This window comes from Somniosus microcephalus, chromosome 4, assembly GCF_052327205.1.
Source record: "Somniosus microcephalus isolate GS21.2 chromosome 4, FLI_Smic_1.0, whole genome shotgun sequence".
Taxonomy (NCBI): Eukaryota; Metazoa; Chordata; class Chondrichthyes; order Squaliformes; family Somniosidae; genus Somniosus; species Somniosus microcephalus.
Window position 1 is genome coordinate 188,429,520 of NC_140990.1, and position 17,515 is coordinate 188,447,034.

Here is a 17,515-nt window from a genome sequence, read left to right on the forward strand (position 1 = left end):
AATGCAGGGTAACTGTGGCAGGAGGCTCAAAAACATCTTGCGCAGTTAACCACATAGATACTCATTTTATACAAGTTATTCAAACCTTTCTCAAACAGAATCACAATGGCTTAGATTAGCACAACTGAAAATATCTATTAGGAATTGGCATTAATGTCTAAACACAAAGAATACTAAAGAACACCCTTTACTGACAGCCACTTTTCATGAAATATTGACATACCTGGAACATCCATGGGTCTCTTTTTAAGTGTGGTTATAGCGCTGCCATCTTTTCTCCGTAGTAAAGGGCTACTTCTTCTCTCTGCCACTTTCTGTTTTAGTCTGGAGCGTACCTTTAAGTTTGGCTCAGATGCTGTTAAATCAAACACCAGAAATTACATTTTGTGAATATATAATACCGAGCCTTTTGTTCAAAAGTACTATTCACTGTGGAGCAATTTGCTCCATTTAAATGACTCAAAGCCAATGTAAACCACATTTCTGTAGGCCCTGTTCAATTTTTGGCAGGGTACATCATCTTTGACAGCACCTCCCAAACCCACGACCTCCACCAACTAGAAGAACTAGGTCAGCAGGTGCATGGGAACACCATCACCTCGAAGTTCCCCTCCAAGTCACATGCCATCCTGATGTGGAAATATATCTCCGTTTCTTCATCATCGTTGGGTTAAAATCCTTGAACTCGCTCTCCAACAGCACTATGGGAGGACCTTCGCCTCATGGACTGCAGCGGTTCAAGAAAGTGGCTCACCACCACCTTCTCAAGGTAGGGATGGGCAATAAATGATGGCCTTGCCAGCGACACCCACATCCCATGAATGAATAAAAAAATCTACAAAAGGGTTTGTCTTTCCCAATTTTTCCCCTCCTGACAGTGTTGACTCTGCTGGGTTATGATTTCACCAATCTGCTACCCCATCTTGTACAAACAGCCACTAATCAGATAATTCATGTGCGAGTATTGGCAGGCTATTTGATCATGGGGTGACACAGCATTGCAGTTGAACCTGATCCCAGTCTCACCCAAGGTCTGCACATGCTCACTTTCTGTCATGGTTACTGGACAGCAATCATGAGTGGGATCATGGCTAATTTGCATCCTCCCTAAACCAGGGTGCTTGGGGCCTATTTTAGTACTTAGCTCAGCGCATCTCAGCATTCGCCTGGTCTACATAGCTCAGCACTCATTGGATAAACTTGGTAAGCCATTTAAGGGGATGCAACAACTATTTTAATAAGTACTCTGGGGGGAAAATTGGGTGCCTTTGCGCCTCCCGTTGGCGCCCCTGCTAACGGCTTTGCGACCGGGCACGGCGCAGACATCGACTCCTGCCATATTCGGCAGGAGTTTTGCAGCGGCGCTACGGTGTTGTGCCCCGATATCTTTCGCCCGGAGATTGTGAAGTCATCACCTTGCGCATTGCCCCGGACCAGAAATTGACTTCCGCCCCCTGCAGCAGCGCCGGTCGAAAACACAGACAGCTGCAGGAGGCGTGCATCGGGTGGCCGGCCGCTTCGGGGGCGATGATTAAAGGTGAGGTGGCGGAGGTAAGTAAAAAAAAAACTTACCTTTCTTGTTCCAGTTTTTTCCGCGGATTCCTGCCGACGATCGATCAGCCCGGCACTCTGCTCGAGTGCCAGGCTGATCGCGCGGGATCGTGCTGCCTTGGTGGTCCAGGTAGGTACTTTTTCTATTGCAGCGCCTGCAGCGATGGCCCTTCCCTTTAAGGGAGGGAAGGAGCCTTCGAACGCGGCAGTGCTGCTGAAGTATCCGCCCCGCCTGCTGATTGTCACTCCAAGGAGGAAGTGGAGTGCTTGATTTAGCACTTCACTTCGTTCTTGGAGCACAAACAGTGAATTTTTTAAAAGTTTGAAATCGTTAGCGTCTGGTGCTAACTTTTCAAACTTTTAAAATTTAGCGCCCCAAATGGGGCGATAGTGAATTTCTCCCCCTCTGTTTTTATCAGGAGTAATGTAATGGGTTACAATGCTACAAATAAGCAGCTATGCAAAATGTTTTCTCTCAGCTAAAACAAATAAAGAAAGGCAAATAGCCGACCGATAACAAATGTATTCAATGACACAAAAATATCCTGCCGTTTCAGCAGCTGGGAATGACTCGATCACACTACGCAAGGTCCTCATGCGTAATCAGATATCAAAATGAATGTTACAAATTACGCCAGAGTTCTTACGCACGGAGATAGAAAAAACAAACAAGAATTTTTAAGAACAAAAAAGGAGCATTAGGACCAACAAGTATAACACTTTGAAATACGAACCTGACTACAGCATTTCATATCTTTCAACATATTTTATCATAAAATCCAGTGCACAGGCCATACCCTGCTGCATGCTTTTATGTCATAATATAGAAGTTATTTATATTCTTAGAGCTTGCTTTTTTTAAGGTTCTCCGTTAACAAAAAAACATACAAGCCTTCAAGAAATCTTAAAGTCTTCACACTGGTTGCAATGGGCCAGTCACAGCTCTGGACTTCATGCCTCTATCTGAAGTGCAGTTCATCCTTAAAAGCACATCAGGACACTGCCTGTACTCCTCAGGTTACATTTTTCTTTCTTGTGAATATTTAAGGTTAACGTTTGGAATGTGATGCTGCTATATAAGGATCATTCAAATTTTGCAGAGTTTATTAACAAATTTAGAATGGAAACAGAATTACATTTGTTATGTAAGAAATGCAAGAAACAGGAGCAGGAGTAGGCTATACAGCCCCTCAAGCCTGCTCCATCATTCAATACGATCATGGCCGATATTCGTCCTCAACTCCACGTTCCCGCCCAAACATAGAAACACAGAAGATAGGAGCAGGAGTAGGCCATTCGGCCCCTCGAGCCTGCTCCGCCATTCAATGCGATCATGGCTGATCATCCAAGTTCAGTACCCTGTCCCTGTTTCTCCCCATACCCCTTGACCCCTTTAGCCTTAAGAAATATATCCAACTCCTTCTTGAATATATTTAATGTATTGGCCTCTACTGCCTTCTGTGGTAGAGAATTCCACAGGTTCACCACTCTCTGGGTGAAGAAATTCCTCCTCATCTCAGTCCAAAAAGGTCTACCCCTTATCCTTAGACTGTGACCCCTGGTTCTGGACTCCCCGACCATCGGGAACATCCTCCCTGCATCTAGTCTGTCCAGTCCTGCCAGAATTTTAAAAGTTTCAATGAGATCCCCTCTCATTCTTCTAAACTCCAGCGAGTACAAGCCCAATCATCCCAATCTCTCCTCATATGTCATTCCTGCCATCCCAGGTATCAGCCTGGTGAATCTTCGCTGAACTCCTTCCATGGCAAGAACATCCTTCCTCAGATAAGGCAACCAAAACTGCACACAATACTCAAGATGTGGTCTCACCAAGGCCCTGTACAACTGCAGCAAGACATCCTTGTTCCTGTACTCAAACCCTCTCGCTATGAAGGCCAACATACCATTTGCCTTCTTAACCGCCTGCTGCACCTGCATGCTTACCTTCAGCGACTGGTGCACAAGGACACCCAGGTCTCGTTGCACTTCCCCTTCTCCCAATCTATTGCCATTCAGATAATAATCTGCCTTCCTGTTTTTGCCACCAAAGTGGATAACCTCACATTTATCCACGTTGTATTGCATCTGCCATGCTTCTGCCCAATCACCCAGCCTGTCCAAATCATCCTGTAGCTTCTCGGCATCCTCCTCACAGCACACACGCCCACCCAGCTTTGTGTCGTCTGCAAATTTGGAGATATTACATCTAGTTCCCTTGTCTAAATCATTAATATATATTGTGAATAGCTGGGGTCCAAGGACCGATCCCTGCGGCACCCCACTAGTCACTGCCTGCCACTCGGAAAAAGACCCGTTTATTCCAACTCTTTGCTTTCTATCTGCCAACCAGTTCTCTATCCAAGTCAATACCTTGCCCCCAATCCCATGTGCCTTAACTTTACACGCTAATCTCTTATGCGGAACCTTATCGAAAGCCTTCTGAAAGTCCAAATACACCACATCCACTGGTTCTCCCTTATCTATTTTACTAGTTACATCCTCAAAAAATTCCAGTAGATTAGTCAAGCACGATTTACCTTTTGTAAATCCATGTTGACTTTGTCCGATCCTGTTACTGTTTTCCAAGTGCTCTGCTATTACATCTTTTATAATGGACTCTAGCATTTTCCCCACTACCGATGTCAGGCTTACTGGTCTGTAATTCCCCGTTTTCTCTCTACCACCTTTTTGAATAGTGGGGTAACATTAGCTACCCTCCAATCCATGGGTACTGTTCCAGATTCCATCGAATGTTGGAAGATGATCAGCAATGCATCTACTATTTCTAGGGCCACTTCCTTAAGTACCCTAGGATGTAGATTATCAGGCCCTGGGGGTTTATCGGCCTTCAATCCCATCAATTTCCCTAACACCATTTCCCTACAAATACTGATTTCTTTCAGTTCCTCCCTTTCATCAGACCCTATGTTCCCGGCATCTCTGGGAGGTTATTTGTGTCCTCCTTTGTGAAGACAGAACCAAAATATGTATTTAATTGGTCTGCCATTTCTTTGTTCCCCATTGTAAATTCCCCTGATTCTGACTGCAAGGGACCTACGCTTGACTTCACCAATCTTTTTCTCTTCACATATCTATAAAAGCTTTTACAGTCAGTTTTTATGTTCCATGCAAGCTTACTCTCATTCTATTTTCCCTTTCTTAATTAATCCCTTTGTCCTCCTTTGTGGAATCCTCTGGATTACTGCTTTTTCTGGCCAATTTATATGTCCTCTCCTTGGATCTTATGCTATCCCTAATTTCCCTTGTTAGCCACGGTTGAGTCACCTTTTTTGTTTTATTTTTATGCCAAACTGGGATGAACAAATTCTGTAGTTCATCCATGCAGTCTTTGAATGTTTGCCATTGCCTATCCACCGTCAACCCTTTGAGTGCCATTCCCCAATCAATCCTACCCAATTCCCATATCCCTCAAGTCCAAAAATCGATCTATCTCAGTCTTGAATATACTGAACGATTCAGCATCTACAGCCCTTTGGGGTAGAGAATTCCAAAGATTCACAACCCTCCGAGTGAAGAAATTCCTCCTCATCTCAGTCTTAAATGGCCGACCCCTTATCCTGAGGCTATGCCCCCTAGTTCTGGACTCTCCAGCCAGGGGAAACAACCTCTCAGCATCTACCTGGTCAATCCCCCTCAGAATATTATATGTTTCAATGAGATCACCTCTCATTCTTCTAAACTCCAGAGAGTATAGGCCCATTCTACTCAATCTCTCCTCATAGGACAACCTGCTCATTCCAGGAATCAGTCTAGTGATCCTTCGTTGCACCGCCTCCAAGGCAAGTATATCCTTCCTCAGATAAGGAGACCAAACCTGTGCACAGTACTCCAGGTGTGGTCTCACCAAAGCTCTGTACAATTGTAGCAAGACTTCCTTACTCTTGTACTCCAACCCCCTTGCAATAAAGGCCAACATGCCATTTGCCTTCCTAATTGCTTGCTGTACCTACATGCTAACTTTCTGCGTTTCCTGTACGAGGACACCTAAATCTCTCTGAACACCAACATTTAATAGTTTCTCACCATTTAAAAAATATTCTTGTTTTTCTATTCTTCCTACCAAAGTGAATAACCTCACATTTCCCCACATTATACTCCATCTGCCACCTTATTGCCCCACTCACTTAACCTGTCTATATCCTTTTGTAGGCTCTTTGTGTCCTCTTCACAGCTCACTTTCCCACCTAGCTTTGTATCGTCAGCAAACTTGGATACACTATTCTTGGTTCCTTCATCGAAGTCATTAATATAGATTGTAAATAACTGAGGCCCAAGCCCTGATCCTTGGGACTACTTCAGCAAAGCACCAGAAGACACTTGGCACCCACAGATTGTACTCAGCAAGAAGGCAATGCCTTCAAAACAAGGGATTGAGAGAAGAAAATGTGGTGAGAAAATAAGTTGCAAGAAAGGTTCAGTAAGTATTCCATCATATTGCATTACACAGGAATATAACTTACTTTCTATGAGGTGGAGGACAAGACTCCCAATTCAAGGTCTCTATATTTTCTTCCCATCTTACTTTTAGTCACGCTCTACCATACCCAGACTTTGGAAATACCACTCCATTCCAGTTGCCAGGAGTGACAGCAGTATGAGTAACTCTTTCACCACATATGGTCAGTACCTAGCTTCTGCTCAGCACCTCTCCACAGTGACAGGGCAGCGATGGGTCATTCAGTTTCATTGTGGGCACAAACCCGTAGCTCACCCCTTCATTGCCACTGGTGCTCCAACATACTACCCTTACGATTAAGGCAAGTGATTGAGAATGGTGCAAGATCACACTAAATTTTTACAAGATGATTTACTGAGAATACTGTAGAGGATGTGAAAATGTGAGTTCTGAGCAATAGCAAATCACTTGCTGCAACAGGTCACTTGATCTTCCAGGTCCAATAGCACATAAAATATTATAAATGAATTTACTCAATCTATCTCCTCTACAGTTCTGTGAATGTAATTTGGATGTACAACAAAAATAAATAAATTGGCATATTTTCTTTTGGCACATGCCTAAATAGAAAAAGTGAGTTAGTCCACCTGCAATTGTAGACAGTTTGTTCCAAACATAACAATATAACTTCTTATACTTTCTGCTGAGGGAAGCAAATTTAGTATACTTTCAAGATGATCACCAATTACTTGGTTTTTCACAACAGTGCCATCAAATTAACATTGCATTTTTGGTTTGACACATCCTACCTGATTTACATAATCTAGATTACTTCTAAAAATGTGCTTACCCCACCCCGAGAAAACAATTAAAATGTAAACGGATTGTATTTTTAAGTGGTTTTTAGTTTCTTTTGAAAAATACTCAAAGGGGAAATGAAAATGAATATCCCTCATTTCCACCCCATTCTAAATTAGAGTCCAAATCCACAAGTGTATGGTCACCATGGCTCATTCAGTATTTCAAAAGTAAATCACTGTTATTGTTTACTTAAAACAGGAACTATACTATTTTTCTTCCCTGCTGCATTACTTCACTGAGATGATTACAGGGACCATGGTACTGTGCTAGGGATGATGTCAGCAATACATACCATATCTTGCTGGGCCACAAAGAACCTCAACATCCCATTGTTAAACTGTGCAGGATCCTGCTCAACCTTCTACATACAAGATTCTGAGAGGGCTTGACAGGGTAGATGCCGAGAGGTTGTTTCCCCTGGCTGGAGAGTCTAGAACTAGGGGTCATAGTCTCAGGATAAGGGGTCGGCCATTTAGGACTGAGCTGAGGAGAAATTTCTTCACTCAGAGGGTTGTGAATCTTTGGAATTCGCTACCCCAGAGAGCTGTGGATGCTTAGTCGATGAGTATATTCAAGATGGAGATCAATAGATTTTTGGACTCTAGGGGAATCAAGGGATATGGGGATCAATCAGGAAAGTGGAGTTGAGGCCGAAGATCAGCCATGATCTTACTGAATCACGGAGCAGGCTACTCCTGCTCCTATTAATGTTCTTCATCAGGAAGAGGGGCATTTATGGAGTAGTACGGACATCTCTCAAAAGTTTAACTTATAAAGAGAATACCTAACGGTGTAGTGTCTTACTTTGTTGCTCATGCCTTGTGCTCAGATCCATTGTTTTTATAAATATCATCACATTCCCGTACCCATGTGGTATCCCGTGTCTAATACAGGAGTGTATTGAAATGCAACATCAATTCATTCATTTAAAGAAAGCTGAGAAGCGGAGCCATAGCCAAAGTTAGGAGGTTGTGAATGGATAGTTCAATTTAAATAGCATCACTCTGCCTGATGTCAGAAGGAATCATCATCTACTTTCAAATGGTAATATCACAAAGTTCATTACCAAAAAAATGTATGCAAATTCAAAATGTAGCATAAAAGCAAATGAGTTGTCTTTGCAAATCTCTGAAGGAACTTGTGCCTCAATCACTTCTCAATATTTAAAAATAATTAAACTTGTATTTCAAAAAGATCTGTGCCTCTCTGAATTTTCTTACAAATGCACTACAAATGAATGCAGATCTACAGTTTGGTACATAAGCAATTAAATCTAGAGATGCTTAAATTGTAAATAAGATCTCCAGTTGTTAGCAACACAGATTAGTTTCTATTTTAAGGTCAGGGTTCATCAACAACCTCATTCAAAGCAATAGAAATGAAGCACCCAATAAACCCAGTTCTGACTACTGAACAATCACTTCTGAGAACACAGCGTGATTAAAAATGTCTTCTGTGTAATTATTATTCCCTCACATCATCATCCGAACAACAAAATAAAAACACTTGCCATCCCGGGGCCTGAAGATGGAATTGTGTGCACGTTCTCTCAAGTGCTTGCTCAGGAAAGCTCGTGTTCCCCACTGTGAATGACTAGTCGATTACAAGGCCCTTTGGGTCAGTATGCATTCAGTTTTAATGACAAGTTGTAAGAATATTCCGTTTGACTGTGCGTGGGCGCTGGACAATGAACGCGCAGACAGAGCGGGAGTGATTGGTCTGTTCGACAGGAAGTGTGTGTGGGCAGATGACAAAGATCACCTCTTCAACTCAAGAGACAGAACATTTAATGCTAAGCTCAACAAAGCAGCTACACAAATTACAGGCTTCTTAGTGTCAGCCCACTCATGCAGTTTCAGCTTCCTTTGAATTACAGTACTCTCAATGGTGGAAGCTTTGTTGTTCTTAAATAGTGGTGACCTATACAAAAAGCCTCTAATTTATCTACTCACAACTGGGTTGATTTCATTCATTTTCATCTGTGTATCTAATTGGTATTACCTGTTTGAAATACTGTACTTCACTAAAAATGAACACTAAACACAATTTGAACAGCTCTCATCAGGTAATTTGAATCATATAACCTAGTGGCTATAGTGTAACATTAACACAAAGGTATAATGTTGACTTTACACACAGTTCTAAAATAGCCATTCATTCAAGTTTCCCAAAGCTGTATAGCAAGTAGCTGTAACAACATGATAAAAGGATTGGACTAGAGGCATGTTTTTTAAATGAACAATTCAAGACCAATAAACATAATCCCAATAAAGTCAGATTATTTTCAACTGCGCATGAAATTTCACTATCCCAGTCTATTTTCATTTCCTGAATAAACTAATATTTGGAGTTGACTACATGTCTGAATATTACTGGCAAGTGCTCATAATATCAAGAATCGTACAGGCCAGAAATAGTATTAGCCACCTCAGCACAAACCATAATTCTTATAGCCACTGGACCAACATGACCATCTCCTTTTAACTGACACTAATAAAACCAGAGGCCAACAAATCAAATTTTCCGAGGTGCCAAGATTTCCACTTCTCTAGGCAGGAAAGCGGTGGGTCAGAAAACGAGTGGTATATTCACGCTGCAGGAAGTCGACATGTAATGCCAGCTGCGGTTCTCTATGCTGCAGAAACTGCCTCCGTTTATATTGCACGGTGATTTCAACAATACGAGATTCACGTGTAACCAACTGTTGAGTTGTTTTAAAGTTGTGACTTTTACCGGGGCGGGCGGCGAGGGTGTTGCCTTCTCCGAAGGCTGTGGAATCTCCTTGCAGGCTAACAGGTGTGAAACCGCTTAGCTAACCGGCATAGAGCAGATACGAGTACTCCCAATGCTCAACCCAGTATGGCTACCCCCACCTCTTTTGGTGGAACAAACCACCTGTGACAGAATTAATACCAGTTAGTTTACTTTGAAGCCAAAGGTACAGCTGCCATCAGCGCCAACGTAGCAAAGTAAATGAGGTATAGGACATTTTCTATAGGAGAGTATTTTTGTCCTGGCAGGCTTGTATATCTAAACTTGTTTTCAATAGGATTTAAAATTGAGGCTGGTCCTTCACTTAAGTATAAAATTGTGGGCTTGAGAAGCTTCATTTGTGAGAAGTGGACAGTGTCATTATTCACAAAATCAGTAGATCCCTCTGACTGAGGGCAATATGATTAAAATATTAATACATACACCAGTCTACTTTGTAATTTCACAATTTTGTATGTCAAGTTAGTCTGGTGGAAATGCAGAAAGTTTCATGGAATACAACCACTACGTGCCACTGTCCCATTAATTGCCAAGGTATGCTGATTGTTAACAGTTTGTGTGTTTGACTTCCTCAAAGAAAGTGCAAACATCAAAGGAATAAATGTCCCAGGTCTGGCCTGCTAGTTTTTAATTCTGCTATAGGTGCAAACCTATCAACGTGTTTAAGGCACACGTATTGCACACGTTCCATCTTATCCCAAAACATACATCTCAAGAATGTATACTGTGTACCAAGGAATAAGAAACGTTTCAACTGCTTCAGCCAAAGAAACTCTAAGGCTAGCTGAAAGCAGCATTTTAAAAAGGTTATATTGTAGGTGTCTTCACACTACTATGAAAATACTGCGGTTGAAACTGACAGTTAAACAAACCTGGTTTAATGTATTGAAACAGTGAAAAGCAAAAGAACGCAGGAGAAACTCCAAACAGGTCTATACACAAGCTGGATCCACGAAGACTGAACTGAAACGCCCTATCCCCCTGACGTCATCACGTTTCCCGCCGTTGGGAACGTCACGTCACCCGCGTGATGACGTCATCGCGTCAGATCGCGATTTTATCGATCCTGCGCTGTTTAAACAGCGCACCCACTTAAAGGTAACAACTATGATTAAAGACAATTATAAACGTTACTGCAAGAGTCTCTTGATGGCTTTGCCACATACGCCCCCCCAGAATTGTCTTCAACGAGGAACGTCAATCGCAGAGGAGGTTGGACAAGCCTGTTTGACCGACTCCTAAATTCCTGGAGAGGAAAACGCTGAGCAGGTGGCAATCTGGCAGGTAGCACGGTGCGGGTAGGTGCGGCGGTAGCCGGCGGCTGCCGGCGCGGGGGCTGAGCAGGTTCGACTGGCTGTTCGAGGTCCAGGTGCGCAGGCTTGAGGCGATCGACGGAGATGTGCTCCGGCTTGCCCCCGAAGTCGATCACGAAACTCTTATCCCCGGCCTGTAGAACCTGGAACGGACCCGCATATGGGAGGTGCGAGCGGGGTGCGATGGGCGTCCAAAGACGAATTTGGCCTTTGACAGTTCCACGGGGACGTTGGAGGAAGGCAAACCGTGCTGCGAGGTTGGAACAGGTCTGAAGCACTGAGCCGCGTCCCGGTGGGCCTCCCGCTGACCGGCTGCAGACCACGGCCGCGTAGGTGATGGCAGGAATTCGCCCGGAACCCGAAGTGGCTGGCCGTAAACCATTTCCGCGGCAGAAGACTGTAAATCCTCCTTCGGCGCTGTGCGCAGTCCCAGCATAACCCACGGCAGTTTATCGACCCATGCTGCATCCAGAAGGCTGGCCCTGAGCGACGCCTTCAATGAACGGTGAAACCGCTCGCACAACCCGTTTGCCTGTGGGTGGTAGGCCGTAGTGCGATGGAGTTTAGTGCCTAATGCGGAGGCCACCGCATTCCATAGTTCCGACGAGAATTGCGGCCCGCGGTCGGACAAAATATCCGCCGGAACACCGAAACAGGCTACCCATGATGAAATGAAGGCTTGAGCGACAACCGCAGAGGTGGTAGACGTCAGGGGACCCGCCTCTGGCCACCTCGTGGTGCGGTCCGCCATCGTCAGGTGGTGTGTAAAACCACGGACAGTGGAAGTGGACCCACTAGGTCGACGTGAATGTGGTCGAACCGCCGCTCTGGCACCGCAAAGGTGGCCAGAGGGGCCCTGACGTGCCGTTGCACTTTGGCCCGCTGACAAACCACACAAGTGTTCGCCCAGTCGCGGACGTCTTTGCGTATCCCTCTCCATACGAATTTGGAGACCAGCAGCTTCTGCGACACACGCATCCCGGGATGCGACAGCCCGTGAATGGCGTTGAAAACGTCTCGGTGCCAGGTCGACGGAACAATCGGACGTGGATCACCCAAGGAGACGTCGCAGAGGAGAGTGGTACCTGCCGAATGGAACGGTACATCTCTCGGCTGAAGGCTGGCGGGGTCAGACGAAAAGCTTGAGTCTCCGGGTCGGCAGCCTGGTCAGCTGCCATTCTTGCATAATCAATGCCTAATTGAACGGCCTGGACGGCAGCGCGGGAGAGGCAATCCGCTACGACATTGTCCTTGCTGGCCACATGCCGGACGTTGGTGGTGAATTCAGATATGTAGGTCAACTGTCTTTGCTGCCGAGCCGACCACGGTTCGGCAGTTTTGGCCATCGCGAACGTCAGCGGTTTGTGGTCGACAAACAGTGAAGCGGCGCCCTTCGAGGAGGAATCGGAAGTGGCAGATGGCCAAAAACAAAGCTAACAGCTCTCTGTCAAAGGTACTGTACCGGCGTTCGTGCTGCCGCAGCTGGCGGCTAAAAAAAATGCCAGTGGCTGCCACGCGCCGTCGACCCATTGCTCCTGGACGGCCCCAACGGCATAGTCCGACGCGTCCGTCGTGAGGGCGATAGTAGCTCCTGGCAGGGGATGTGCCAACATTGTCGCGTTCGCGAGCGCGGTCTTCGTATCCCCGAAGGCGCGATCCATTTCTTGCGACCAACCCACGGGCTCCCTTCCCGTCTTGCCAGAGGGCCTCGTAGAGCGGCCGCAGGAGTTGTGCGGCCCTGGGGACGAACTGATGGTAGAAGTTAACCATCCCCAGGAACTCCTGTAAGGCCTTCACGGATTGCGGCTTCGGGAACGCAGTGATCGCCTCCACCTTAGCTCAAAGCGGCGTTGCTCCTTCGGAAGTTATGCGGTGTCCTAAAAAGTCGAGTTGCGACAGGCCGAAATGGCATTTGGCCGGGTTTACGATGAGGCCGTGCTGCTGAAGACGACGAAAAAGAACACGGAGATGCTCGAGGTGTTCCTCCGTTGTGGTGCTGGCAGTCAGAATGTCATCCAAGTAGACAAACAAAAAAAATCGAGATCCCGCAGAACCGAATCCGTAAGGCGCTGGAACGCCTGCGCCGCGTTTTTAAGCCCAAAGGGCATGCGGAGGAACAGTCCAAAAGGGGTGATGACGGCCGTCTTTTGGACATCCTGGGAATGCACCGGTACCTGATGGTATCCACGGACGAGGTCGACCTTAGAGGAGATCGACTTCCCCGCCAAATGCTCGGAGAAGTCTTGTCTGTGCGGGATGGGGTAACGGTCGGGCGTCGTTATATCATTGAGGCGACGATAGTCGCCACAGGGCCGCCATCCCCCGCCCGGCTTGGGGATGATGTGGAGCGGCAAAGACCAGGGACTACTAGACCGGCGAATAATCCCCATCCTCTCCATCGCGGCAAACTCCGCCTTCGCCACCGCGAGCTTGCTGGGCTCTAAACGTCGTGCCCTGGCGTAGACGGGAGAGCCAGTCGTCGAAATATGGTGCTCCACCCGATGCTTGGCGGTCGAAGCTGAAAAGGTGGGCTTGGTCAGTTCGGGGAAATCCCCGAGAAGGCGGGAGAAGTCGTCGGGAGGTGGCTGAGCGCAGGAGACCGAGTGCGGCGTGGCCATGCTGCGTGCACATGAAATATCGTCGAGCGTGGCAGCGTGAACGAGGCGACGATTCTTCACATCCACCAACAGGCCGTTGGCCGAAAAAGTCGGCACCCAAGAGAGCCTGTGAAATCTGAGCGGTGACGAAATCCCAGCTAAAACGTCGGCCACCGAAACAGACTTGTACCTGCCAGTTCCCGAAAGTGCGAATCGCACCCCCATTGGCAGCTTGGAGGGGGGAACCCCGTCTGCCGGACTGAAGGTCGAGGACCGAGGCGGGAAGTATGCTGCACTGTGCCCCAGTGTCGCACAAAAAACGACGGCCCGAGATGGAGTCGGTTAAATACAGGAGATTCCTGGAATCGCCGATCGCCATCATGGCCGCGGGGCATGCCCCGGTTCCGGTGTTCTTGACTCGCGGCGGTCTGTTTGACGGTTTGGGCGCGAAACTGCAAGGCGGGCGGCAGCAGCGGGCTTTCAGGCCAAAACGAGCGTGGTAATAACAGTAACCGGTCGTCGGAGGTGTCGAGGCGGGGCCCTTCGGGGCTGGGCGTTGCACAATATTGCTGTCGGACCGAGTATATTTTATCCGCCTCTTTGGCGAGCGCGATGCAATCCCCGGCGTCCGACCTGGCGAGGGCTGCTTGGACCTGTTCGGGAAGCTGACTAAGAAACAGCTCGCGAAAAAGGAAACATTGGGGTTCGGACCCCAGGAGCGTTAGCATGTAGCTCATTAGTTCCGAGGGTTTGGAGTCGCCTAACCCGGGTAGTCTAAGTAGACGGCGAGCGCGCTCCGCCTTTGTAAGGCCAAATACCTGCAGCAGCCGTGTCTTGATGGCGACATACTTGTCAGCGGTCGGGGGATTCTCCAGAAGGCTGATGATCCTCGACGCTGTCGCGCTGTCGAGGGCGGAGACCACGTACAAATATCGGAGCTCAAATTGTGCCTCAGCCTGCACAAACCAGGAGGCCGCCTGTTGTTCCCAGAATTGGGGGAGCTTCAAAGCCACTGCGTTGGCTTCCATCATTGGCCTGCGTTCCGTGTCCACCGCGAAAAACGTTTGCAAGGTTTCGGGGTCACCAATGTAGGTGTCTTCACACTACTACGAAAATACTGCGGTTGAAACTGACAGTTAAACAAACCTGGTTTAATGTACTGAAACAGTTATAAACAAAAGAACGCAGGAGAAACTCCAAACAGGTCTATACACAAGCTGGATCCACAAGGACTGAACAGAAACGCCCTACCCCCCCTGACGTCATCACGTTTCCCGCCGTTGGGAACGTCACGTGACCTGCGTGATGACGTCATCGCGTCAGATCGTGCTTTTATCGATCCTGCGCTGTTTAAACAGCGCACACACTTAAAGGTAACAACTATGAGATTAAAGACAATTATAAACGTTACTGCAAGAGTCTCTTGATGGCTTTGCCACAATATTAGCCCTTTGTTGGCGGTTTCCAGTTCTCTTATACAATTATGTGCTTAACAGTATTTGACCTCCATTTTTATTTGTAAATAAACCTGGAAAGTAGGTGAGCCTGTACAAGGTGGTCTAATGTTGTAAATATTTTCCACCTTTCTAAATGGCAGGAGCCGTAATAGGCATCCTACATGCTCAATTACATTAGCAATTTACTGTGATGGAGTTTAATTGTTAAGTGGGTTATGCTAACTCAATAAGGTAGAGAGCAAAATAAATAGGCTTCAGTTCATAGATGAGATGAGATCTGCTTATAGAAACTGTTGTCAAGCTGTTAGCAAAAGTTCAAGTAGTTGCATTAAGCCCAGACTGTAAAAAGAACTTGCTGTATGATATTTTTGGAATTTGGCCACAAGGAAACCTGCATCTCCATAGAAACTTACATTAAACTTTAATACTTTTAGCACCAGTTTTTCACAGATATCTATAGAGTGGGAGCCATGCAACAAACAGTTTCCTCAATTGTTTATGTAAAGTGAATTCACTGAAAAGGTTTATCTCTATTCAATAAATATTTTATTTAACAAAAATATAGTTTAAAAAAATCCCTAATTGTGCATTGGATTTTCAACTAAATGGATTTTCAACTAAATGGAACACCAAACTTAGTGACGCTCTCTCTATGATCTATCTGATGTTATAGCACACATTTCTCCCCTGTAGAATAGGTTTGTGTTTTTTTTTGAAGTTGCAGGCCAACATCCCCTGTATTTTCTAGGAGTTAAAACCTCAGGAAAATAACGAAGAACATTCCAATGGCTGCTTCCCTATTATTTCTATGAGGAACCATAGGGTGAACATATACTGTAACTTTCAACTGAAGATGATGAATGGGAATGAAGGCAACATTTTTCCAAATATCAAATGCTCTAATTATTCTACTTCTATAAATGAACAAGTGATGAACCAGACAGTCAAGTGCATGTGAAAGGTGTACAGACAATTTAGAACTAACTACTTCAAACAGAGAATGATGAATGTGTGGATCAGAGTGACCAGGGAGACAGAAAAGGTGAATAGCATTGGCAAGTTCAAGAGGGAGCTGTATATTTTATTTAATGGAAAAGTGATTGAAGGAGACAATAGTACACTATGCTTTAAAACCTTGGGAGATTTCTAAGGTAAGCGAGAGCGGCTGGAGAGCGCGAAACCTCGGGAGATTTCAAAGGTGAGCGAGAGCATCGGGAGAGCGCGATACCTCGGGAGATTTCAAAGGTGAGCGAGAGCGGCTGGAGAGCGCGAAACCTCGGGAGATTTCAAAGGTGAGCGAGAGCGGCTGGAGAGCGCGAAACCTCGGGAGATTTCAAAGGTGAGCAAGAGCGGCTGGAGAGCGCGAAACCTCAGGAGATTTCAAAGGTGAGCGAGAGCGGCTGGAGAGCGCGAAACCGCGGGAGATTTCAAAGGTGAGCGAGAGCGGCTGGAGAGCTCGAAACCTCGGGAGATTTCAAAGGTGAGCGAGAGCGTCTGGAGAGCGCGAAACCTCGGGAGATTTCAAAGGTGAGTGAGAGCGGCTGGAGAGCGCAAAACCTCGGGAGATTTCAAAGGTGAGCGAGAGCGGCTGGAGAGCGCGAAACCGCGGGAGATTTCAAAGGTGAGCGAGAGCGGCTGGAGAGCGCGAAACCTCGGGAGATTTCAAAGGTGAGCGAGAGCGGCTGGAGAGCGCGAAACCTCGGGAGCTTTCAAAGGTGAGCGAGAGCGGCTGGAGAGCGCGAAACCTCGGGAGCTTTCAAAGGTGAGCGAGAGCGGCTGGAGAGCGCGAAACCTCGGGAGGTTTCAAAGGTGAGCGAGAGCGGCTGGAGAGCGCGAAACCTCGGGAGGTTTCGAAGGTGAGCGAGAGCGGCTGGAGAGCGCGAAACCTCGGGAGGTTTCGAAGGTGAGCGAGAGCGGCTGGAGAGCGCGAAACCTCGGGAGGTTTCAAAGGTGAGCGAGAGCGGCTGGAGAGCGCGAAACCTCGGGAGGTTTCGAAGGTGAGCGAGAGCGGCTGGAGAGCGCGAAACCTCGGGAGGTTTCAAAGGTGAGCCGCGGCTACAACGGACCGGTGAGTGTAAAGAAGCAAAAAGTAATCGAAGTGTGACATCACCAGAAAGCAGGTAAATGATTGGTTGGTGAGTATTTCTCTCTTTCTCGCTTTTTTCCAAACTTAATTTTTGTGGTTTATAGTTTAATAGTTGTGTAGTGGGAGTGCTAGTAAACAAGGGCCCTTGAGTATATCATTTAATTGTAGTGTAATTAGTGGTATTGATTTGATTTAATTTCATTTGAACTAATTAAAGTGTAAGTCATGGCAGGACAGCTCGGCCCCGTGGCATGCTCCTCCTACACTATGTAGGAAATCAGGGACACTTCATGTGTCCCTGACGACCATGTGTGCGGAAGTGTATCCAGCTGCAGCTACTGACAGACCGCATTGCGGCACTGGAGCTGCGAATGGATACATAGTGGAGCATTCGCGATGCTGAGGATGTCGTGGATAGCACGTTTAGGGAGTTGGTCACACCGCAGGTAAAGGCTGCACAG

General features: G+C 46.5%; 1 protein-coding gene across 14 annotated transcripts in view; it reads right to left on the minus strand.

Annotated features, from left to right (window-relative positions):
• Positions 1-17,515, minus strand: part of hdac4 (histone deacetylase 4) — a 553,521-nt gene that overhangs the window by 172,754 nt on the left and 363,252 nt on the right. For all 14 annotated transcript variants that reach the window (XM_085985633.1, XM_085985631.1, XM_085985630.1 and 11 more), the window contains one exon: positions 224-355. In XM_085985633.1, coding sequence (XP_085841759.1) covers positions 224-355 — 132 coding nt within the window. The remainder of the gene's footprint in view (positions 1-223; positions 356-17,515) is intronic.